This window comes from Trichosurus vulpecula, chromosome 3 (genome assembly GCF_011100635.1).
Source record: "Trichosurus vulpecula isolate mTriVul1 chromosome 3, mTriVul1.pri, whole genome shotgun sequence".
Taxonomy (NCBI): domain Eukaryota; kingdom Metazoa; phylum Chordata; class Mammalia; order Diprotodontia; family Phalangeridae; genus Trichosurus; species Trichosurus vulpecula.
The window spans coordinates 206,503,676-206,528,694 of NC_050575.1; the positions used below are offsets into that span (position 1 = coordinate 206,503,676).

Sequence of the window (25,019 nt, forward strand, 5' to 3'; positions counted from 1 at the left end):
CCTGACTTTATAGATGAAGAAATTGAAGCTAGAAAGTTAAATGACCTGTCAAAGGTCATACAGATGGTAAGTGACAGAGCTAGGATTTGCTTGCAAATGACTCAAAATCTCACTCAAAATCCAGTACTCTTTCCCCTACACTACTGCCCACCTTTAAAACTGTTACTTATAACTAATTATGTCTCTGTCTTGAGCGTTGTTTGAATCGAACACATGCCAACTTTCTTATCACTATCAAATAAATTCCTTAATGAAATTGTTCACGCTGTTAATAATGTATTTCAATTCTCTGCTTTTAAAAACAAGTTTTCCTTTTCTGGTTGAAAGTTTGAAGCCTTCCAATGTACAGTGGTAGGGAAATTAATTGGGACAAAGTAAAATAATTATATGTTTCAACATACAATAAACTTTACAACTTTCTGCACCTTTAAAAAAAACCCTTTTGATATGCAATATGTCCTCCTTTTGCTGTAATCACTTGTTTTTACATAATTTGGCTTTGAATTCTCAGGATTTTCATATCTATTCCTTATACCTATTTTACATCTATTCCTTAATCCTTCATCATGAAATCACATATCTTATGGGATATTAAATGTACCTTTGATGAATATTCCATTTTTTCAAGTCTAGCTTTGATTGTATCACATGTATTTTCAACAATGTTTAAATCAGGCAAGTTCCCAGGCTATTGAAGCATATTTCTCTCCATCTCCTAGGGAAGTTTCTTAACCTTTCATGATGATAGGCATGGTTGCAATGTTGTATTGCAGTGTTCCATCTTTATTTGAGAATTTCTGTAATTCTGTAATAATTGTGCTTCTTACAAGTTTATCCGGTCTTCTTCTGATCAATGGTCTTAGTATAGCCTTGAATGAAAAATGGAGTTTTTTCAATAAAAATGATCTTTTTCTAATTTTTAGTATTCTAGAATTTGCCTTACTCATGACAAGCAACCATAGCAATGAACACTTATTAGTCGGAGTGTTTATTTTCTTTCTTAAAGTGGTCTTACTTTTCTTCCAATTTCAAGAAGTCTACACCACAAAACTCCTCCAGCTTCCAAGTTCTTCTAAAGGTCATTGCTTATTTTTCTGAAGATTAATTAGGTTGTTGTGCAGCAATAGTTTGTTAGTTCTTAACATTTTGTTTGTTCGTTTTTGACTGAACCCTCCTTTGCACTTTGGTGTAGCTGATCTTGTTTCATTGTGGGCTTGGATGATCCTTAAAACACTTGACTTCCCCAAACCAATGGCTACTGCAATATCACTAATAGTCATTGAAGTGTGCCCTTTAAGAGGTACGATTTTGGCATATATCCTTGGATTAACGTCCGTTTTTTTTAAAAACCACAGAATTAAAAATACAATAAAAGAGAATAATGAAACCCATGTGTATGGCATGAAATCCCAGAATAAACTGACAGTGAACAACCAGCTCAATCCAGTTTCATCTGATCAAGGTCAGATGTTCTGAATCATCCCAGTGTCAGTAGATATACACATGCATAACCACAACTGTCACAAAATGAAACCATATCAAAATCATTGCTTGTTCCAAGTAACAAATTCCTTCATCTCAACATCACTTACTACACTGGTCTTGACTCTAGTCTTAAAAGAACTATAGATTTAGGACTGGAAGGTCCAATCTCCAAAGTATAAGTAAGGAAACTGAGGCTTAGAGTGGTAATGTGACTTGTCCAAGCTGACAGGAAGGACAGGGACTGAGACTTAAACCCTGTCTCTCCAACTCCCAAGTCCAGTGCTATGTGAAGTGTCCCTCCTCTTAATAGGGTGACAGAAATGTTTGAGCACTAATTCTGCTACTCATTAACTGTGTGACATTAGGCAAGACCTTTACATTCTTGCCTACCAAAAGACTATCTTTCTATACTTATCCCTTCTTTAGCTAAAGTTTTTAACTTCATCTTCTTCATAGGCTCTGTTATACTTTCAAAAAATGCACATTTCTCTCCTTTCTTTGACATGAAACAAAACAAAAAATCTTGACCATCTTCTGGCTAGCTCTTAACTCTTTTTATCTCTCTAACACCTCCAAACTTCTTGTTCATTTTATAACTTCTCAAATAAATTTTCTATACTGCCTTTAATTCCTTTCTTAACTCCCTGAAAGCCTGGTTTCTCATCACTTTCTTAAAATTGCTCTCTAGAAAGTGATAAGCAACCATTGCCTTATTGTTAATTCCGATGACCAGATCATGTCCTCATTCCTCTTAATCTTGGCAGCATTTGAAGCTGTTTACTAGCTCTTCCTTAAAACACAATCCTAGTATTCCTTTTCACTCTCTAAACAATCCTTTGTGGTATCCATTGGCTCTTCATTCTCCCTGATTGAGACTTTTCCTTAAGATTCAGTCTTCAATGCTCTTTACTCTCTTTCTCTATATTTTCTCCCTCCAAAAGCTGATCTACTTTCATTGTCTCAGCAATCACTTTCCTATATGTGTTCACTCCCCTGTTAGGATATAAGGAACTGTCTTGACTTTTGTACTTATATCCTAATGCTCAGCACGATATAAATAAACACTTAATAAATGCTTCTTCAATCATTTGTTCACTATATTTCTTACATGTTGGACACTTAATCAGAAATATTTGATGCAAGGATTATTTTCCCTCAATTGATAACTTGCCTTCTTATCCTAGTTGTGTTTATTTAGTCATTACACAAGTTTTTCAACTTTATGTAATCAAATAATCTAGTTTACCTTTCATGATGACTTCTATCCCTTGTTTGGTTAAGAACTTTCTCTCTAATCATAGCATATAATGTACGTGATCTGATTCTTTTCTAACATTATAGTGTGATCTTTAATATTAATGTTGTGTTTTCTTTTTGAACATATTGTATGTGGTGTAAGATGTTGGTCTTAACTTAATTTCTGCTAAACTACTTTTCAGTTTTCTCAGCAGTTTTTGTCAAGCAGGGAGGTTTTCCTCCCTCAAGTAATCTGTCTTTATTTGAACACAGGGTTATTGAGTTCAAGTGATTTTGATCCTTCCTTATCTGGTTCAGTCCAGATTGTTATATAATATCCTATCTTCTCATTTTCCCCAAAACCTTACTCCCCTGACCCTGTGAGAGTTTTCTTTGGTAACTTCTGGCTTTGCTCAGGGTAGTTCAGTATCCAAATTTCTTGTCCTTTGACCTAAAAGCAATAACTTTAGACTTAGAAAGTACTCGGTGCTATCTGACCCACATTCCTCAAGGCCAGAACATACATTGTGTTCCCAGGGAGCCTAGCTATTTAGTACTAGATAACCTTATAATCTGGTACCCAGAAACCTTATGCCAAGATTTTCAAGTCCCAGTTTCAATAGAGAAAATGTTTTTGACAAGGTTTGGCAAAAGAAATCTTTGCCAGACTACCACTGCCTAATTTAGGATCCAAAGAACATGGTTACCATATAGATTGTACATAAGGGTCTAGTGAGCTCTTGGTCAGGCAATTTAAGGGTGGTGGACATAAAGCAAAAAGAAAAGAGCACAGAGAGATCACTATACTTATTTCCTCTCAACATTAGGGGCTATGTAGCCAAGTAGGATGCCTCCTTGACTCCCCTTTTCCTCTTAGCCCCTGGCTTAGTATCTCTAAGACATTACGTGTTATTGACTGTTTTGGCTGTCTGACCCTGACGGTTTGGGCTTAGCTAGATACCTGTCTATTTATATGTCTACTCTAATGCTAGCTTCCCATTTTTTCTAGAAATGTTGGATTTGGGGTTTTCCCTCCTTGAAAGATAGCATCACAAATGAGCATCACTAATATTTTGTGGGCAATGACATAAATGCAAGCGTATATAGCTATCAGTAACTTCATAATTGATTTTCAGTACAGTAGTTATCTCTTTGATGATGCAGAATAGATGGCTTTGTCCACATGTTGTTGTTCAGTTGTTTCGGTCGTATCCAACTCATCATGACCCCATTTTGGAGTTTTCTTGGCAAAGATACTGGAGTGGTTTACAATTTCCTTTTTCAGCTCATTTTATGATAAGGAAACTGAGGCAAACAAAGTTAAGTAACTTGTCCAGGGTCACACAGCTAGTAAGTGACTGAGACTATATTTGAACATAGGAGTGGATAAAACAAGAGATTGTTAAACTACTTGACTGTATTGGAAGTGTCAGAGGGCCTAAGCTTCAAATTTCCACTCTGTAGTTTAAGCAAATCAATTTATAGGCTTATAACACCATAGACTTAGAGCTGTAAGGGACCATAGAGACCATCAAGTTCAATGCCTTCATCATGCAGATAAGGAATTAAGGCTGAGAGAGATCAAGTGACTTGTCTTGGGTCACACAGCTAGTAAGTGTCTGAGGCCTTCCTGATTTTCAAATCCAATATGCTATCCACTATGTTAAGTCTCTTTGGCTATCAGTTTCCTTATCTATAAACTGAGAGGGTTGCTTAGATGATACTACTTGCCATGCTCTCCCTGTAATGTTTCCACAGTGTTTGCCCCATATTCCCTGTGGCCATATTTTCCTAGCACGCCTGATCCCTGCTCATCCTTATCCTGACTCCCCTATCTTCCCTCAAAGAAGAGAGAGGGAAATTATAAGGGCCACCCTGGTCATAGGTCCCCTTGGCTTACCCACGGTTGTTCAGCTTCCTAGGTGCATTCCAAACCATAAACCTGGCCTGAGGACTCTCCATGAGTCCCACTCAACACCCTGCAGTTGTAGTTCGTCCTGAGAGAAATAGAATGTATGTATGTATGTATGTGTGTATACATATATGTATATATTATATGTGTATATAAACATACATGTATGTATATATATATTGCTTGCATATGTATATGTGTATATATGTGTACATATATGTATGTATGTATGTATGTATGTATGTATGTATGTATATATATATATATATGTTACATAAAGCCTAAAAAGCATCTGAATATCCCTCTCTAGGAGTAGGAAGTGGTTTATGGCATAAAAGCTTCACTTTCTATTTCCATTTTCCTTTGAACAGTGTTGCCACTACTTGCCATTTTCAATGAGCAAAGTTTGACTCAGCAGGCCTCAGGCCTTAGAGTGCTTGCAGGTTCCCCATCCCTGCTAGGGTATCACTACCACAATTAGATGTGAAAAGACAGACTCTTCCCCTTTCATACAGACTTTTATATTCTTGTTCCTTCTCGAATGTCCCTGAGCCACAGAATAACAGGCAGAATTGGAGTTAGAAGACAACTCAGAGGCCACAGCCATCTATTACCACAGTCAACTGATCCCAGGAAAACAATTCCCCTTAAAGCAAGCCTGATGAGCCATCTTCCTGCTTCCGCTTGGAGACTTCTAGTGAGGGAGAAACCCACTTAGAAAGTTCTTTAAATCTTGTTTGCACCCATTGCTTCTAGTCCTTCCCCTCTGGCACTCCTGCCCAGTAGCCTTTGTGACTTTCTGCTCTGTCAGGGTGATTTGGTATCCATTCTTTTTGTCCTCTGACATAGAAAAAGTGACTTTAGGATCAGGAAGTACCTGGTTCTCTCTGTCCCAGTTTCCTTTAGGGGATGAAGAGAACCCCAGAGGGGAGACCATCTGGTGCCATCCTTTCTGAGGGACAGAGCCTAGTCAGTTTTGTGTCAGGCAGTTTGACCATAAGGTCACAAAAGGGCAACAGAATGGATCCCCCAGAGGAGCCAAATAGCCAAGCACTATTTCCCTGGAGTGAGATTAAAAGACCCTAAGGCATAAACTGAGTACCTTCTACCACTAAACTTCAGTTACTATTACTGATGATTATTACATCCCACCTCTTTTTTTTTCCTTTAAGAAGAAAGCTTCAAGTTTGCCTCATTTAACTTGGGTGTTAAAAAGAAGTCATTCATACCTGTGTTGGAATAAAAATTCTCAATGTCTGCTTCCTTATTAGAAAGTAAGTGTTAATCTCCCTACATCTCCTTTTTTAAAAAAAAAAAACAATTTAAATGCCCCATTATTAACTATCTTCTGTACTAGGGAGAAACTGCCAATCAGAACTAGCTCCCAAGAAAATACAGAATATAGGTATAGGATACTCTGAAATGAGCCTTCAGTGGTTCCCTCATATCACTTGGGTACCACAAAAAACTAGTATTTGCTCGTACAAACCCTGGGTATCCTGAAGTTACTGTTCAATATTTTCACATACCTAAATAATGATTTCAGATACCATTTTCTTTGCAAACAGCCAAGATCCTAAGAAGAGACGCTTTGTGAAGCTGTTTGTATGTTGATATACTGGATTCCACATTCACATTTATAAGTGATCAAGTTGATGGAGACCATCATATTATGTGAGAGTTGGTTAAAGCAACCATGTGTGTTTAACCTACAGAAGAGAAGAGATAGTAAGGAGGACCTGACAGCAGTCTTCAAGTGTGTGAATGCTGTCATGAAGAAGAGAAATAAGACATTTTATTTGGTTCTCAGAGAGAGGCAGATTTCATCTTGACATAAGGGAGCACAATGGAAGGGAACAAGCGCGGATGAAGTACTTAATGCCAGGGACTGTGCCAAGTGTTTTTATAAATATTATTTCATTTCATCCTCCAAATAATCCTGGGAGGTAGCTGCTATTATTATCCCCATTTTGCAGTTAAAGAAACTGAGGCAGGTAGCAGGTAAATGCTTTGCCCAGCTGTCTCAGGGCAGATTTGAATTCATCTTCCTGATTCCACACCTAGGACTCCATGGGGAAAAGCTTCTTAATACCTAAAGTTGTCCAAAAGTGCATCTCGGGGCATAATAAGATTACCAACACTTTTTGAAGTCAAGTAAAGTTTGGATAGAGACTTGTTGGGTATATTCAAGAAGGAATTCTTTTTCAGGTATGGCTACGATTCCACCCAAGGTTCTGTTCACCTTTGAGATTTTTGTGATTCTGTGGCCCATTCTGCTTGGACTAAAGACAGGAAGACTTTCAAGAAGTCTAAAATATTCAGCTATTTCAATGGTGCACTTCTCCTTAGAGGTTTTCCCAGGGCATCCTGTTTAGTACATAAGTCCCTATCTCGTTTCCATCAGAGGATACATCCCCCAGGGCAGAGTTTGGCTGCTGTAACACCCTTTCAGCTTTAGCATTCTAGGATTTATAGTTGGAAGGGAATTTGGTGTAGGACTTTGGAGATGCCCAACTTGACAGGCACACAGCTGCCTGTGGAAGCAAGTGGGATTCACACCTGCCTGTAATTGGGCACTATTGCCTGGGCTATAAAAGATCAGGATGTTCTTTTGACTGCTGGTGATCAAAAGAATAGGTCTTGCTAGGAAACAGGGACTCTTGGGTGTGAGGGGAAGGAAGCTTCAAGGAAGGAAGGAAGAAAGGAAAATTACTGAGTACTTGTGCAAACCAGGAAGGAGTATGATACTAGGGTGAGAATGAAGACTAGTGTGAATCTCTGCTGATGGAGTGAGCACGTGATTAGAGAGTAGCCTGACCGGGTGAAGGTAGGAGTCAGGGAGGGATGTTCTTTTGGAAGTTCAGGTGTGGCTCTCTGGTAGCTCATGGGTAAGTCCGGGTACAAATCCCTTGGGAGTGTTATTTCATACATTGAATGAACTTTGATTTAGGGAGCATGGGGAGAGTGGGAATTAGGATGGTAAAAGAAGGTAGCTCCCTTCCTTTCTCCTCCCTGCTCCCTTGCTGTATTTAGCTATCAAGATTGAGAGTGGCTTGGGTCCCAGTGCCTTCCCTATAGAGCAATTTTAGCATTCCAGGTGCCGTAATAGAAGAGCCCTAAGAGATTCTGTATCTGGGTGGCAGAACTTTACATCTCTAGTAGACTCTGTGTGGAGAAAGCATCCAGGGTGGTCCACAAAGAAAGAGACCTTGGAGAGTGTTCCAGTGGCAGTAAATACGCACGAGTGGGTGTTGTAAAACTTGAAATTCATATAATCTAACTTCCTCATTTTACAGACACAGAAACTGAGGGCCAATGAGCAAAGGGGCAGAGCCCTATTTAGAGCCCAGGTCTGATCTCTTGGCTCCTCATCAATGAATTTCATTCTGCATTCGTCTCCCCTTGCCAGAGAAGGTAACCGTCATTATGCAGCTGAGGCTTCCCTTATGGGGAGACGGTACTCTCTAGACTCTCTAGCATATAAAAGCATGAAAGCCTATGTGGAGAAGGCAAGGTTCCTTCCAGCCTTTTTTTTCTTTTTCAAAATGGGCCCCCTGCTGTTAGACCCTTCCCCCCTCAGCTGGAACTAGGCCCTCTTCCTCACCTCCTATTTATATGAGGATGGGGCTAGCAACACATAAGAGAATTCAGTCTCCACACTGTAAATATTTGTCCAGTAGAACTGAAAGTGTGGATGTGGATGGGGAGTCTCTGAAAAATAACTATTTCCCTCTCCCTCCCCAATAAATAATTCTTTGTCTGTTGTGGGAAGAACTCCTTTGGGGTTGAGCCCTGCTTTTATATTTTCTGCTTTCAATGTCCAGCACCATTTTTCTTTAAAAAAAAATTATTTGTTTTCAGTTTTCAATATTGCTTTTATAAGATTTTGAGTTCTAACTTTTTCTTCTTTCTTCCTGCCCCACCCCATCAAGACAGCATGCAATCTGATATAGGCTATACATGTACAATCCTATTAAACACATTTGCACATTACCCATGTTGTGAAAGAAGAATCAGAACAAAAGGGAAAAACCATGAGAAAGGGAAAAAAAGAGCAAATAGCATGCTTCCATCCTCATTCAGACTCCATAGTTCTTTCTATAGATATGGATAGCATTTTCCATCATCAGTCTTTTGAAATTGTCTTAGATCATTGTATTGCTGAGAAGAGCTAAGTCTATCAAAGTTAATCATCGCACAATGTGGCTGTTACTGTGTACAGGATTCCCCTGGTTCTGCTCACTTAACTCAGCATCAATTCATGTAAGTCTTTCCAGGTTTTTCTGAAATTCAGTCTGGCACCATTTTTCTGCCTCACTGAACCTCATTTTCTTGGATTTTCTCTGGGAACTGGTTAGAGGCACTGCATTGTAGGAGAAAAAGCACTAGATTTGGGTCTGAAGACCTGGGTTTGAGTCTTGACTGCCATTTACTAGTTGTGTTAGCTTAGGCAAGTCACTGCTTCTCTGATCCTCAGTTTCCTTATCTGTAAAATGGAGATGACAATCTTCATCAAAGCCACACCGTTAATAAATGTTAAGTTAATAAGCTAACACAGTTGACAAGCTAATGAGTAGGAGATAGGGCACTCGGTGTGGGCTGAGTTAAACTCATTTCACCTTGCCATACTGCTTATCTACTTTAGCTTATATTTACAGGATGCTTTTGTAGTATGAGTTGCAGCATGGTGTATGCAGACCACTGGTTGCTGCTATGGGCGGCATTAGGGAGGCAACATTCCAAAGGGAGGCCCAAACTGAATTAAAGCAACAATGAACAGGGCTGGAGGGAAAGAAAACTGAGGGAAGATGAGTGGTGGTATGAACTATGTTTGGAAAGAGCAACCGTAATACCATTCAGACATCAAGGTATACTCTGACAGGCACACTCAGATAAACAAATCCAGAAAACTAGGCAGGATTGAAAAGCTATTGGAGCAGCAGCTCAGATCTGGGGGAAGGATAGCTCTGAGTGGGCCAGGGAATGCTATGGATAAAACAGCAGAAAGTATCGGCAAATAATAGCCTGTCACATGTAAAGTCCAGGGGTGAGGGTTGGGAGGGAAATAGGGTCCTTTCAAGGTAGACCTCTGTTATGGTAATTAGGGCGGGACTTTTTTACTGTTTTCTCTTTTGGAGCACTTAGGTAATCAAGTCTGTAATTGAGGTAATTGAGTCTGGCCTTTGTTTCTTTGATTAAATCAGGAGTCTCTGGTGACCTGCTTATGCTAAGGGAAAGCCTAGTTCATATAGGTTTGAGATGCATGGTTGTGAAGCCCTTTGACCCTGAACAGAGTATATACACTCAGAGGTTAGCATTTTGTTTGGAGCTCTCACTCACTGGAAGAGTGTTGTGTGATTTGACCAGATGAGACTCTGGGTAGCTGTTGTTAAGGAGCCCCCTGGCTTTGAAAACCCAGATGTTAGTGCTTCTCTCTCTAGTAACTGTATGTATTGCTAGGGACAGATAGAAGCCTGTCTAATGATTTATGTTTGTTCTGTTTATATAATGTATGTTTATAATTTCTGTTTGTATTTGCTCTGAAGTTCAGGGTGCTGGCTTTCCCCCCTGAACTAAGTGAATGGTATATGCATGTTTCATTTAAAGTGAGACTGTTAACCCCTTAAAGTTGCTTTCCTTAGAAAAGCAGATCAAAGGACCCGTGCTAGCAGCCCTCCTGCGTGCTGGTGTTATTAGCCTTGCGTCCCCACAGCAGCTGCTAGCAGCATTGTTGTTAGAACCTCCCACCCCTCATCCAGATGCACCTATGCTGGTACTGTAATGAGCCTGGACACCTCTTTGGAGAAGTTGATTAACAAGGATGTACAGTTGTCTGGGTTGGCTCGTATAACATAAATGACCCTCAAGATAAGTTCAAATCTGACTTAATACCTATTGTGCCCATGGACCTGCTGTCTTATGCCTACAGAAAAGTTACTAGAAAATGTGGAAGAGCAGAGGGCAGAGGACTTTCAATTCTGGGGCTGTATGAGAGAGAATAATACCTGCTAAGGAGGGGAGGAACCCAGAGAATTGAGGAACTGCTCAGGAAGAAGGCAGGACAGGAGGGAAGCTGAGGAAAAGTCAGACTAGGGCTCGAATGTGAGCTATATGCATCACACTCAAGATTCAGAGATTTTATTTCATAAGGCTTTAAACTATATTTTTGGACTTTTTTCAGGTGTTTTATTCCCTATTGGTTTTTCATGGAGTTGCTAGAAGTGGGAAATTCTCATAAAACCTGATTTCTTTTAGAGGTAATAGGGAGAGGGAGAGGGGCTAGGGACTTCGGAGTTAGTTAACCAGCATTTATTAAGAGCCTATTAAGAGTCAGTCACTGCACCAAGTGCTGAGGATACAAAGAAAGGCAAAAAAGACAGCCCCTGCTCTCAAGGAACCCACAGTCCAATGGAGGAGGAAACATACATACACACAACACACACATATATGCATATATATGTACGTATAGTGTAATCTCAGGAGGCAACAAGATTAAGGAAGACCGGGAGAAGATTCTTGCAGGTCATGGAGCTTCAGCTGAGATGTGAAGGAAGCAAGAGAAGGTAAGAGGAGAGGGTTAATTTGTAAAGAGAAATATTTATCTGGTGGTCAAGTTAAGGAAGTAATTGAGCCAGGCCATGCCTGGAACCCAAGAATAAGTATTTTGGGGACAGAATAAAGAATAATAATAATAGCTAGCTCTTATATAGTGCTTTAAGGTTTTTGTAATGCTTTACATATGTTATCTCATTTATGAATGATAATAATAGCTAACATTTACACAGTCCTTACTATATACCAGAGGGTAGCTAGGTTGGGGCAGTGGAAAGAGCAATGGGCCTATAAGTCAGGAAGACTTGAGTTCAAATCCAGCCTCAAACTTTTACTAGTTGTATGACCCTGGGCAAGTCACTTAACCCTGTTTGCCTCAGTTTCTTCATTTGTAGGATGAGCTGGAGAAGGAAATGGCAAACCACTCCAGTATCTTTGCCAAGAAAACCCCAAATGGGGTCACAAAGAGTCAGGCATGACTGAAATGACTGAACAGCAACCACTATGTGCCAGGCACTGTGCTAAGCACCTTACAATGATTACCTTACTTGATCCTCACAACAACCCTGGGAGGTAGGTGCTATGATTACCCCCATTTTATAGATGAGAAAACTGAGGCAAACAGAGGTTGTGACTTACCTAGGGTCACACAGTATCTGATATGGTTGGGGATCTTAAGGCTAGGTATCATCTTTGTGGAAGGGCTTTGGTCCTGGCAATGTCTTAACTAGCAGTGGAATTCCATAAGGTTAACTATTCAATGAAGACCTGCGTGGAAATCTGCAGCCTCCAAATGGCACAGCAGAGACAGGAGTACACCTGCAGGCAATGAGATAGAAAGTGGTTGTAGGGGAGTAGGGTTGAAACAGAACAGACATGATTGCTTTCACGGTCAGCCCTTGGTTTTCACTAGGACCTTTGGCTCCTGAGCCGGGTGAGATAATAACCATTTATGAGGATTACATTTTTAAAAATCAGTGAGATTACCAAAGCTGATGCCTAGAGCCTAAAATGGATCTGTAAATGGAATTATTGGATGCTAGTAAAGTAATAACCACTATGGATTTCTGTTAGGAGATCAGTAAGCAGAATGGGTCCCAGAGAACAACACAAAGATCACCTCATAATCACCCCAAAATATACAAATGTCCAACAAAAATAGTAAAGACACCCAGGGATCAATTTTTAAGATATCTTAAAGAGGAGAAGATTCTGAAAGAATAGAAAAGATCACAAATAGTGGCTTACTTTAAAAAAAAAAAAAGGTGGCTGAAAAGACATCAGTCACTCCAAAGCTGAATGCCTATTTTTTCAGGTCTGTTTATAATCCTTAAGACTGTCTGTGCAGGGATACCCATAATGAAAATGTGAAGGAGGGTGTGGTATACTTTTTAAAAAATCAACAAACAAACATGGTAAGCTTTTGCAGACAACTTTCTGTAGCAGATCACACCTTCACATTTACTCAATTGAATGATGTGTAAAGAATGCGAAAGCCTGCTATGTTTGCTGATTATTAAAAAAAAGGTATTTGACTCTGTAGTGATAATAAATGCAGCCTTAAAGATTCTTCTCCACTAAGCTGTCTTCCATGTGTTCATTAAGATCATACAAGATCCCTTGACAGATGAAACCACAGTGATGATTGTGTTCAATCATCCTCTTAGTATTAATGCCAAGTGAGGCATAAAAAAGAGGGACACACTCACCAAGTTTGTTCACTGGTGTCATAGACAATGTTCTATGCATGGTCCAAATGGGAGAGAGATTCCCCGTGGATGGTGAGGCCCTCCAGATGTTCCTATTTATGGGTAATATTGTGCTGTTTATATCATCAAGTTGAGGAGCATTCCAGGACCTCCTCAGTAAGATTCACAACCACATGAGAAAGACCTGCTTAGCATAAGAAAAACCAAAGCTTTACATTTAGAGCAGTTGGAAAGATGGCCTATTGAGTCAGTCTACTCACGTTATGAAGTGGTCCAACCAAGATTTGGAACTATGCCCAAAGGGCTATCAAACTGTGCAAATCCTTTGACTCAGTAGTACCACTACCAGGTCTATATCCCAAACTAATCAAAGAAAAAGGAAAAGGACATATATGCCCCAAAATAATTATAGTAGATCTCCTTGTGGTGGCAAAGAATTAGAAATTGAGGAGATGCTCTTCAGCTGGGGAATGGCTGAACAAACTGTGGCTTATGATTGTGATGGAGTTCCATTGTGGTATAAGAAATGACGAGAGTGGTAGATTCAGAAAAAATATGGCAAGACCTAAATGAAACAATGCAAAGTAAAAGGAGAAGAACCAGGAGATCTTTGTGCACAGTAATAGCAATGTTGTAATGATGATCAGCCATGAGACTTGACTACTCTGATCAATACAATGATTTGAAACTATTCCAAAGGACTCATGGTGAAAAAAGTACTATCTCCAGAGAAAGAACTGATGAACTCTGTGTGCAAATTGAAGTATAATTTTCTACTTTTTTTTTTTGCTTTTTTTGCGATATTGCTAATGTGAAAAAGTTTTCCATGATTACACATTTATAATTCATTGATATCACTTTCCTTGCCTTCTCTATAGGTGGGTGAGGGGTAGGAGAGAGCAAGAAAATTTGGAATTCAAACTTAAAAAAAATGTTAAAAATATACAAATAATTAATTATTTTTTCCCCAATTACATGTAAAAATAACTTTAAACATTCATTTTTAAAACTTTGAGTTCCAAATTCTCTCCCTTCCTCCCTCCCCATCCCTATCCCCCATTGAGAAGGCAAGCATAGGTTAACATAGATTATACATGTGTAGTCATGCAAAACATTTCCATGATAGTCATGTTGTGAAAGAAAACAAACCAAAAAAACCCTCAAGAAAAATAAAGTTAAAAAATATGCTTCAATCTATATTCAGACACCATCAGTTCTTTGCCTGGGGATGGGTAGCATTTTTCCTCATAAGTCCTTCAGAGATGTCTTGGATCATTGTATTGCTGAGAATAGCTAAGTCATTCATAGCTGGTCATCACACAATATTGCTGTTACTTTGTATACAGTACATTTCATTTTGCATCTGTTCATGTAAATCTTTCTAGGTTTTTCTGAGAGCATCCTGCTTATCATTTCTTATAGCACAACAGTATTCCATTACGATCACATACCACAATTTCTTCAACCATTCCCCAGTTGAAGGGTATCCCCTAAATTTCCAATTCTTTGCCACCAGAAAAGAGCTGCTATAAATATTTTTGTACATATAGGTCCTTTTCATTTTTGTTTTTTTTAATCTCTTTTGGGATACAGACCTAGTAGTGGCACTACTGGGTCAAAAGGTATGCATGGTTTTATAGCCCTTTGGTCATACTTCCAAATTGCTCTACAGAATGGTTGAATCAGTTCACAACTCCACCAACAAATGCATTAATGTCTCATTTTTCCCACTTCCCCTTCACCATTTGTCATTTTCCTTTTCTTTCCTCTTAGCCAATCTAATATGTATGAGGTAGTACCTCAGAATTGTTTTAATTTGCATTTCTCCAATCAATAGAACTTTTTTATATGGCTGTAAATAGCTTTGATTACTTCACCTGAAAACTGTTCATATCTTTTGATCATTTGTCAATTGGGGAATAGCTCTTATTTTTATAAATTTGACTCAGTTCTCTGTATGTTTGAGAAATAAGGCCTTGATCAGAGAAACTAGCTTCAAAATTTTTTTCAGTCACTATTGCTATTTCCCTCCATCCTTTTCTGCTCCCCTTTCACCCTATCCTTCTTCAAAGCAGTCCCTGCTTCTGACTACCCCTCCCCCAATCTATCTTCCCTTCTATCACCACCCCCCTTCTCTTATCCATTTCCCCTCCTACTTTCCTGTAGGGTAAGATAGATTTCTATAACCAATTGAGTGTGTATGTTGTTCCCTCTTTGAGCCAATTCTGATGAGAGTAAGGTTCACTAACTCCCCCTCATCTCCCCCCTCATCCCTTTCACTGTAAAAGCTTTTTCTTGCCTCTTTATGTGAGATAATTTACCCTGTTCTATTTCTCCTTTTCCCTTTCTCCCAATACATTCCTCTCACCCCTTAATTTTATTTTTTAGCTATCATCCCTTCATATTCAACTCACACCTGTGCCCTCTGTCTATATGTACTCCTTCTAACTGCCCTAATAATGAGAAAGTTTTTGAGTAACAAGTATTATCTTCCCATGTAAGAATGTAAACAGTTTAACCTTATTAAGTCCCTTATGATTTCCCTTTCCTGTTTACCTTTTTATGCTTCTCTTGAGTCTTGTATTTGAAAGTCAAATTTTCTATTCAGCTTTGGTCTTTTCATCAAAAATGCCCTCTATTTCATTGTATATCCATTTTTTCCCCTGAAGGATTATAGTAAGTTTTACTGGGTAGGTAATTCTTAGTTGTAATCCAAGCTCTTTTGCCCTCTGGAATATCATATTCCAAGCCCTCTGATCCTTTAATGCAGAAGCTGGGATCTCTTTCAGGAGGTGTTCATTGGATTCTTTTAATTTCTATTTACCCTCAGGTTCTAGAATATCAGGGTAGTTTTCCTTAATAATTTCTTGAAAGATGATTTCTAGGCTCTTTGTTTTTATCATGGCTTTCAGGTATTCCAATAATTTTTAGTTTATCTCTCCTGGATCTATTTTCCAGGTCATTTGTTTTTCCAATAAAATATTTCACACTGTCTTTTATTTTTTCATTCTTTTGGTTTTGTTTTATTGTTTCTTGATTTCTCATAAAGTCATTACCTTCAATTTGCTCAATTCTAAGTTTTAAGGAATTATTTTCTTCAGTGAGCTTTTGTACCTCCTTTTCCATTTGGCCAATTATACTTTTTATGGAGTTTTTTTCCATTCAGTGAATTTTTGTGCCTCTTTTTTTTCTATTTGGCCAATTCTGCCTTTTAAGGCATTCTTTTCTTCATTGGCTTTTTGTACCTCTTTTACCATTTGGAGTAGTTTGCTTTTTAAGGTGCCATTTTCCTCAGTATTTTTTTGTGTCTCTCTTACCAAGCTGTTGACTTATTTTTCATAATTTTCTTACATCATTCTTATTTCTTTTCCCAATTTTTCCTCTCTCTCTCTTACTTGATTTTCAAAACCCATTTTGAGCTGTTCCATGGCCTGAGACCAATTCATATTTTTCTTGGAGATTTTGGATGTAGGAGCTTTGACTTTGTTATCTTCTTCTGAGTGTGTGTTTTGATCTTCTTTGTCACCATAGTAACTTTCTGTGGTCATAATTTTTTCCTGTAATTTGTTCATTTTCCTAACCTCTTACTTGATTTTTAACTCTTTGTTAAAGTAAGGCTTTGTTTCCAGGATGGAGAGTGCTGTCCTAGGTTTCAGGGGGTTTGTGCAGCTGTTTTCAGAGATACTTCTAGGAACCTGTAAGTTTTCAGTTCTTGCAAGGTGGTATGATCTAAGGAGAGCAGTTTACTACTCTTCCAGCCTGTGTTCTGGTCTGTGAGTGACCACAAGCACTCTTTCCTTCCCTGGAACTGTGAGAAGGGTCCCTGTTCCCCTATGGTAGCAAGCTCTGGTGTGCTGGTACTCCTCCTGGCCCTGAGACTGTCACCTAGGACTGTGACCTGTATCCAAGTATGAGTAAAGCAACAGAGTCCTGCCCCCTGCTAGCAAAAAGACCCCTGTAATCTCCTTCTGACCAGTTGTTTGACCCTCTTACTGTCTGTGGGCTGAGAGCTCTGGAAGTAGCTGCTCTTGCTGATTCAGTCACTCCCAAGGTTTGTTCCTGGTTTGCTGGGGCCTGGGCTGTGCTGGTGCAGCCTGCACTCCTCTCTCACCCAGGTCCAATAGACCTTTCCTGTTGACATTCTAAGTTGTCTTGGACTGGAAAATTGTTTCTCTCCATCTTTTTGTGGGTTATGCTGCTCTAGAATTTGTTTAAAGGTATTATTTAAAGGTATTTGGAGGGGTTTAGGGGTGAGCTCAGGCGAGACCCTGCCTTTACTTTGCCATCTTGGCTCTGCCTCCTTAAATAATTTTTTCAAAAAAGAGAGTTAGTATACCAGTACATATCTTGCCCAAGTGTTAGTAATGAGCTAAAACACTTATGGTGGCTTCTAAAGGGGACTGCAAAAATATATACGTATTTTTCAGCATCACGTGGATTTTTTACAAAAAATATCCTACACACAATTAAAAATTGTATTAGGCTACAGAGATACTAAAAATAAATACTAAAAGTCAGAAATAGTAAATATATAACACAATAAAAATAGTAATTGGTTCAGGGATCACAAACAAAAGACAGAGACCCAAATGAAGACAACAATGAAATCCTAAGAACAAATCGTAGTAACAATAATTATGTGAAAGAAAATTTTAATGATAATACAATGTACCAATATTTCTGGGATACAGCTAATACAGTCCTCAGAGGAAAAAGTCACATCCCTACAGACATAATTAACAGAATATCAAAAGAAAGTATTAGTAAATTAAATATGAATTTTAAAAAATTAGAAAGTCAACCTATAAGCAAACCTAAAATAAACACAAAAAAGCAAATGTTATGAATTAAAAGAGAAATAAATAAATTTAAAACAACCCCCTCCCCCCCGCCAAAAGAAAAGATAAATAAATCAAATCCTACTTGTAATGCTTACTGCCTACTTTAGCTTGGGTAAGTCACATTCCTTCACCTTCCTGGGCCTCTGTTTTCTCTTTTGTTGGGACTCATGGCTTCTAAGGGCCCTTCCAACTCTAGATCTATGATCTTAAGAAACTCTTCAAATTTACTCTTTTCAGTATTTCTTAGAGACTTGTTCCTCCATCACACATTATTTTATCATGATATTCCAAGGTGAAGGAGAAGGCAAATATTTTTACATAAATGTGTGTGTTTGGGCTAAGGACCATGGACATAGCTAAGGACATAGTTTAAGTGCAGAAACAACCCAGCACATGATCTAATCTATCTCTAATAATAATGATAGCTAAAATTTACATAGTTTTATAAGGTACTTTTTTTTGAAACTACCCTGTGAGATGGGTAATGCAAGTATAATTATTCCCATTTTACAGATGAGGTAAGTGAAGTGAAGCTTATTGAATAAGCTGTCAATCCACAACATGCAGCCTATAATCTTTTTGCACCACCATGCTGCCATTTGGGCCCAAGGGCTGAGAGACCCTAAAAACGAATTTTGTCCAGATGTATATTTTCACCCACAGCCAATATGTGTGTATTGGTTTGGTTTGACTATATTTATTTGTTATAAGAGAGAGATTTTAGGGGGAAGGGGAGGTGATAAGAATTTTGGTGGAGAATGGAGGAGGGATAATAGAAAAAGAAAGAATACCAATGTGACATTTAAAAATATACAGAAGAAAGTAGAGAAAGTTCAGAAGGGGCCACAGAAAAGCAGAGCAACACTGATTTTACCATGTTAAATTCAAAATGTATTTTAAACTATGGGTGAAAGAGATTCATGGTTTTTTATACAGTCTTCTTTTTAATTGTTCTTTATATAAGGAAATATTAATATTTATGCTTGTCAGTCTCATAATAAAAAAAGAAAATATGAAAAAAGCTAATCTTGTCACATTTAAAATAATCAATCCCAGGCCTGTTAGATTTTAATAAGGACATCTGGAAACTGGAAGAATATGACACTCTCTTTATTCAACCTCTTTGCTATCAAAACACATGGTTTATTTTCAAAATTCAAAGTTTATTTTTGAAGCAAAGTTGTATTTTTCCATGTCGTTTGCCTTTGTGTATTTGAGAATATTTTTAGATTTGGGAAATTGATGGCAGGACATGAAGTGGCTCCTGTTTGCTTAGGTGGTCTCTTTGGTCATCTTTCAAGAAGGCCCTTCTTACTTGGTGACTTTGCATAGCCCTCCCTCACTTAAATCCAATTCACTTGCATATCACAGCATCGCCTCCCTGACACTTGCTGACGAATTCTTACAGGGATTTCTGAATACCTGGTTTGAGACTCAAGACTAGTACAAATAGCTGTGAGATAGTCTCTGGTGATAGGCGACTGTCTCCACCCAGGATGTAGAGAGGCAGTGTCACGTGGGATGGGGTGGGGTGGGGGGAAGATGGGCAGCCTGTGCAAAAGCATAGAAATTGGGAGATGAGTATTTTGTATGAGAAGCAGTAAGCAGGCCAGTTGGACAGGACCATAGAATGTATGAAGGGGGTGATATTTAATAAAGCTGAAAAGGTAAATTGAGGTCAGATTGTGAATAGAGTTCACTGGTGAATATTTGATCTTTGGGGAGCCACTGGAGTTTATTGAAGAGGGGAATGATATGGTCAGACCTATACTCTAACACTATCAAATTCTCTGTTCACTGAAGTTTTAAATCTACTGTATGTAATCCCTAAGTACTCTGCCCTGGTTAGACCACATCTAGAGGATTATGTTCAGTCTTAGGCATCTTATTTTATGAAGGACATTGATAATCTGGAGAGTGTCCATAGGAAGGCAACCAGGATACTAAAGGGTCCTGATTGAGATCATGCCTTATGAAAATCTGTTGAAGAAAGAATGTTTAGTTTTAAGAAGGGAAGTGTTGAGGGGAGGGGCAAATGAAACAACATGGTAGCTACAGTAAGAGCTTAATGAATGCTCACTGGATTGAACTGGACTGTATGACTTTGGGCAAGTCATCTTGTCTTTTAGCTTCAACTTATTTCCCTTCTGGAAAGAGAGGAGGGGCAGGTGCATTAGAGGATATCATGAGTGCTTTGTAAATCTTAAAGTTCATATGAATATGATTTATTATACTTCAGTGGAGCCATGATCTCACCCATGTAGGGTTTTTTCTAAAGCGTAGATATGACCATGTTATGCTCTGCCTCCCCCCCATTCTTTACCCTACCCTTAGTGTACCCCAATATCTCCCTAATACCACTAGGATGGACCATAAAGTTTTCTGTTTGTCATTTAAAGTTCTTGATAACCTGGCCCTTTCCTGCCTTTCCAGTCTTCTTATACTTTTCTCCTGTGGTCTAATGACCCTGGCCTTCTTGCAGGTCCAACATTCCATCTCTGGTCTTAGTCCCTTTGGAATCTGTCCCCCATGCCTGGAATACTTTGCCCCCTCACCTTCACCTTTTAGTTTCTTGGACTTCCTTCAAGACTCAGCTCAAAGCCCATCTTCTTCAGGGGCCTTTATCCAGCTCCACATTTACTAATGACTTCCCTTTTCAGATTCCCTTCCAGTCACTCTACAGGTATCTTGCATTCCCTGCTGCATTGCATGTTGTCTTCCGCCATTGGAATGCATACTCTGGAAGGGCAGGGCCTGTTTTAGTGTTGAACACAGTGCCTGGCACATAGTAAATGCTTAATAAATGTTTGTTGACTTATTGACTGACCATTTCCTCCACAGAGGCTTGTTGTAACCAATCTATTCCTTCTTCTCCAGCACAACTGGTCCATGCCTTCACATAAATGGTCCATTACCCAAGGTGCCAGTGACTTTATTCTAGGTACAAACATATTTCATAGGTACAAACAACATGCCTGACTTACCTCCTTCTCTGATCATGTTTTTCCTGGATGTTATCTTTCACTCTTCCTCTTATGCATGAGTCATCACTGGTCATATACTTCAATCTACTGATCCCCCTATGCACTTTCCTATTGCCTTTTGAGTCATCCAAAGACATCACTGTTTTGTTGTTACCTAAGTTCCCTTGAAGCTTCACAGCTCTTTGATTCTGTGATTCGGTTCTCTGGTTGTGAAATGGAAGGGTAAAATGCCAGGAATTATTAAGAATGCTTTGCAAGTAATTTTGCAGGACAATAGAAGAGAGTGGGTTGGTTGCCTAAATACAAATTGAGAAAGTCACACTCAGAAGTTGTTCCCGGCTAAGGACACCAGACATCTGGAAAGAGTTTCTTTTAAGGGAGGATTTTTTCTTGGGGGGGGGGGAGGAGAGTAGAAGGAGTTGAGATAGAACATACTGTGACTATTACAAAGAGATAACTAGATTAATATTTGAGGAGAGTAAATTTTCAGGAAATTAACTAACCCTAGATGGGGGAGGCTGGGACCTTTTTCATACGTTTGAGAGCCAAGGAGATGCTCGTCCAAAAATAATTTTCCTGATGATCTATCCTCATGGCTGAAGATGCTTTGGGGGGAAGGCATCATCTATGGAATGTAATGTTAAAATGTGAGTCCCAACAAAGATGTTGGGAAGCTAACACACACTAACAGCTATTAAAGAATTCAGTAAGGTTTCACTCCTCAGATTCCTAGGTGAAAGCAAAGGAGCCAGGTAGGATGATAACTTCAGAGTTGGAAGGGGCCTCAAAGATCAGGGAGGAGATGCAGAAAGGTTAGGGATGCCTAGAAAGGAAGGGGAGGAGACTCAGATGTGCCTACGGGAGGGAGGAGTGATCTGGGAAGCGGGAAGAACCAGGGGCAGGAGACAGAAACAGGTAGAAAGGATGCCTAAAAGAAGGAAGAGGGTGCCTAATTCAATAAACATCATTTGAGTGTCTTCTGCTTATATGCCGTATCCTTTCCAAGAGAATTCACTTCAATTCAACCAACATCAATTAAGCACCTACTATGTGTAAGACACTATACTAGTCTGGAAAGAAGGTCTTTGCCCTCAGGAAGCTTCCTTTCTCCTGGGGGGAAGGGTGCAACATTTACGGACAAGTAAATAAAAAGTATACACAAGATAATTTCAAGAAGGTTGACAGTTTAGGGGTTGGGGTGGGACTTCTTGTAGGAGGTGGCACCTGAGCTATGCTTAGAAGGAAGCTGGGGATCCTATGAATGTGTGATCAGCTCAGTTCAACAGGCATTTATTAAATGCCCACTATATACAAAGCACTGTTCTAGGGAATGGGGATACAAGGATAAGACCCAAAAGTCCCTTGATGAGATTTCATTCTGATTTCTTAGGAGCATTTGGTCATTGAGTATTTTTCCAATTGACAGCAGCTAATAGCATAACTATTATAGGAGTCTGTGTATTTTTTGAAGGTGTTCCCTCCTAAAATAGTAACTAATATTAATACAATACTTCAGGGTTTGTGATTTATGTATATTATTTCATTTGATTCTCACAAATGAGCCTGTAAAATTGGTGCTGCTGTTACCCCATTTTATAGATTTGGAAACTGAGACTGAAAGTGATTAAATGACTTGACCAGGGTCACACAGCTATTAAGTGACTAAGGCAGGATTTAAATTCAGGTCTTCCTAAATTCACATAGTCTATCTACTACAACATCTGGATGCCTCACGAAAATTATGGAAATTAAGAGTATGGTGGAAAGAATGCTGAATTTGAAAGACAAGCATCCTGGGTTGAATCTACCACTTATAGTATACTACCTGTGTGACCTTGGACAAATCATGTAATTCTTTGGATCCTCAGTTTCCTCCTCTTAAAATAAGAGGTTTAGACCAGATGCCCTCTAAGGTTCCTGCCAGCTGTAAATCTATATTTTAAAGCTGTGCACTTGGGGGTTCTTGGCTTCCTTAGCCCTGAGGTTAACAAAGTAGGAAAGCTGTAACTAGGAAGTTTCACCTGAGGTGGAGACAGGGAGTAGTGGTGGCATAGCATTGTCTGATTATAGGTGCAGTCCTATCAGGAGAGGAGGACAGGAGGTGTCTTTTCCTTAGAGAGACCTGACTAACTTGCCACAATAGTTGGTTATAGTTAAAGAAACTGGGAGTGAAAAAGGTTGCATGGCTTTTCCCAGGATTAGTAAACTAGGGAAGTAGGGTTTTGACTTTGGTCTTTTTGTTTTTTGCTTTGCTTTGGAGGAAATCAGGGTTAAGTGACTCACTCAGTGTCACACAGCATGTAAGTATCTGAGCCTTAGATTTGAACTCAGGTCCTTTGGACTCTGGTGCTCTATCCACTGCACCACCTAGCTGCCCAACATAGGTCTTCCTGATTCCGTGCCCAGAGGCCAACTGTCTCATGAAAAGATTGGGAACCACAGATATAATAGAGAAAATACTGAACTTGGAACCACAAATATAATCAAAAGAACACTGAAAATTGGGGAAGAGGGGGGAGAGGGAGGATGGGCATAGGATTCTGGGGGTGGGGCTACACTATAGGTCACTATAGAATCCATGGTCTCAGGATCCCCACAAAGGAGTAAATGCCCCCCCCCCCTGATGTTGGCAACCTGAGATAAAACCTCAGTGGCTCTGCCCTAGTGACACCCCTGAAAAGCAGTGTTTCTCCCTTATTCAGGGTTTGTTTTTCCATTCTTTCTCCTTTCCTGAGCTTATAAGTAGGTTAACAACCAATTATCCCTTCTCTTTGCAGTCTCTCGGACACAGAGTTCTCCGGATGACCTGAAGGCCCTTACCTGGAATGTGAACCGGCTGAATGAGAGTTTCCGGGACTTACAGTTAAGATTTCTGCAGCTGCCACTCCGGGGGGACATGATGGAGCACATCTGGAAGCTTCAGGACCTGCTCCAGAACCACTCCGATTCCCTGCGTCTGCTGATGAGCTCCCTGCAGAGGCTGGAGGGTAATGTGTGGAGCCTGGAGACCCAGGCCAGCCAGACAGAGCAGACCATCTCCCTCCTGCGGGACAGTAGCAGCCAGCAGCATGAGGCGGCCCAGATGCAGCTCTACCACCTACAGGTGGAGCATAACAGCAGCCAGCTGCTGCTCCAGCATCATGCCAGGCTCCTGTCCGAGCTGGCCACCAGGGTGAGCGGTCTGGGTGAAGAGCTGGCTGAAATGACCGGGGCCCTGGGCGGCATCAACCAGAGCCTCTCCTATGATGTGGGCATCCACCACACTCAGCTCCGGGACCTGCAGGTGCTGGTGAGCAACGCCAGCGAGGATGCCCGGCGCATGCGCAGGGTCCACATCGGCATGGAGCTGCAGCTCAGGCAGGAGCTGGCCATCCTCAATAACGTGACGGAGGAGCTGCGGCTCAAGGACTGGGAGCACTCGGTGGCCCTGAGGAACATCACCCTCATGAAAGGTACGCTCCTGCCCCGCCCCTGTCATGTCTGCCATGGCTCCTCCTGAGCACGCGCCTTAGCTATCGGGCACTTTGCGAGCAGTCATTGGTTAGAGAGCCAGCCTCGGCCTCTGAGTCTGAAAGACCGGGGTTCGAGTCCTCTGCCACTCACGGGCTGTGCGATCACGGGCAAATCACTTCACGTCTCCGTGCCCGTGCAATGCGCTAAGCCTAAATTGCTAAGCAAGTTCATATCTTCACTAGTGAACTAGCTTCGCCAATGGCAGTCGCCTGCGCTAGTGAATGCCCAGGTCTCTTCCAAATAGCATTTTACTTTTCTCAATTTAATCCTCAGAACAACCCTATGGGGTAGTTAGTGTGAAAATTATTCTCATTTTACAGACGAGGAAACTGAGGCCTCCCTAATACAGCTGAGTGAGTTGCGGAGGTTGAAATTGACTTACTGCTCATTGCTCCACAGAGCTCGGTGGCCCCGTTGTTAGCTGACCACTCTATTTAAATAGGAGCTAAGTGACTAGCCCCGAGTCACACAGCTAGTAGGTGTCTGAGGTCACATTTGAATTCAGATCTTCCTGACTCCAAGTCCAGGGCTCTATCCACTGCATCACCTAACTGCCTCTTCCTCGCCACTAGCCTCTCCCTTCTCCAGTCCATCTTGTACACTTTCATTGTGGCATCCCCTCCACAGAGACCTTCCATAAGGCCTCATTGCCCAGGCCAGTGGTCTTCAAACTTTTGTGTTCATTCAGAGTAAAACATTTTTGAACATGCGCCCCTAACATGTGTATATTTACTTATTTTAAATGAAATACACATACCATTGTATTAATGAATTATGTACATCATAA

At 40.1% G+C, this 25,019-nt stretch overlaps 1 protein-coding gene across 2 annotated transcripts in view; it reads left to right on the forward strand.

Moving 5' to 3' along the window:
* Nucleotides 1-25,019, forward strand: part of SCARA5 (scavenger receptor class A member 5) — a 143,085-nt gene that overhangs the window by 63,549 nt on the left and 54,517 nt on the right. For both annotated transcript variants that reach the window (XM_036751622.1, XM_036751623.1), the window contains exon 4: nucleotides 23,497-24,171. In XM_036751622.1, coding sequence (XP_036607517.1) covers nucleotides 23,497-24,171 — 675 coding nt within the window. The remainder of the gene's footprint in view (nucleotides 1-23,496; nucleotides 24,172-25,019) is intronic.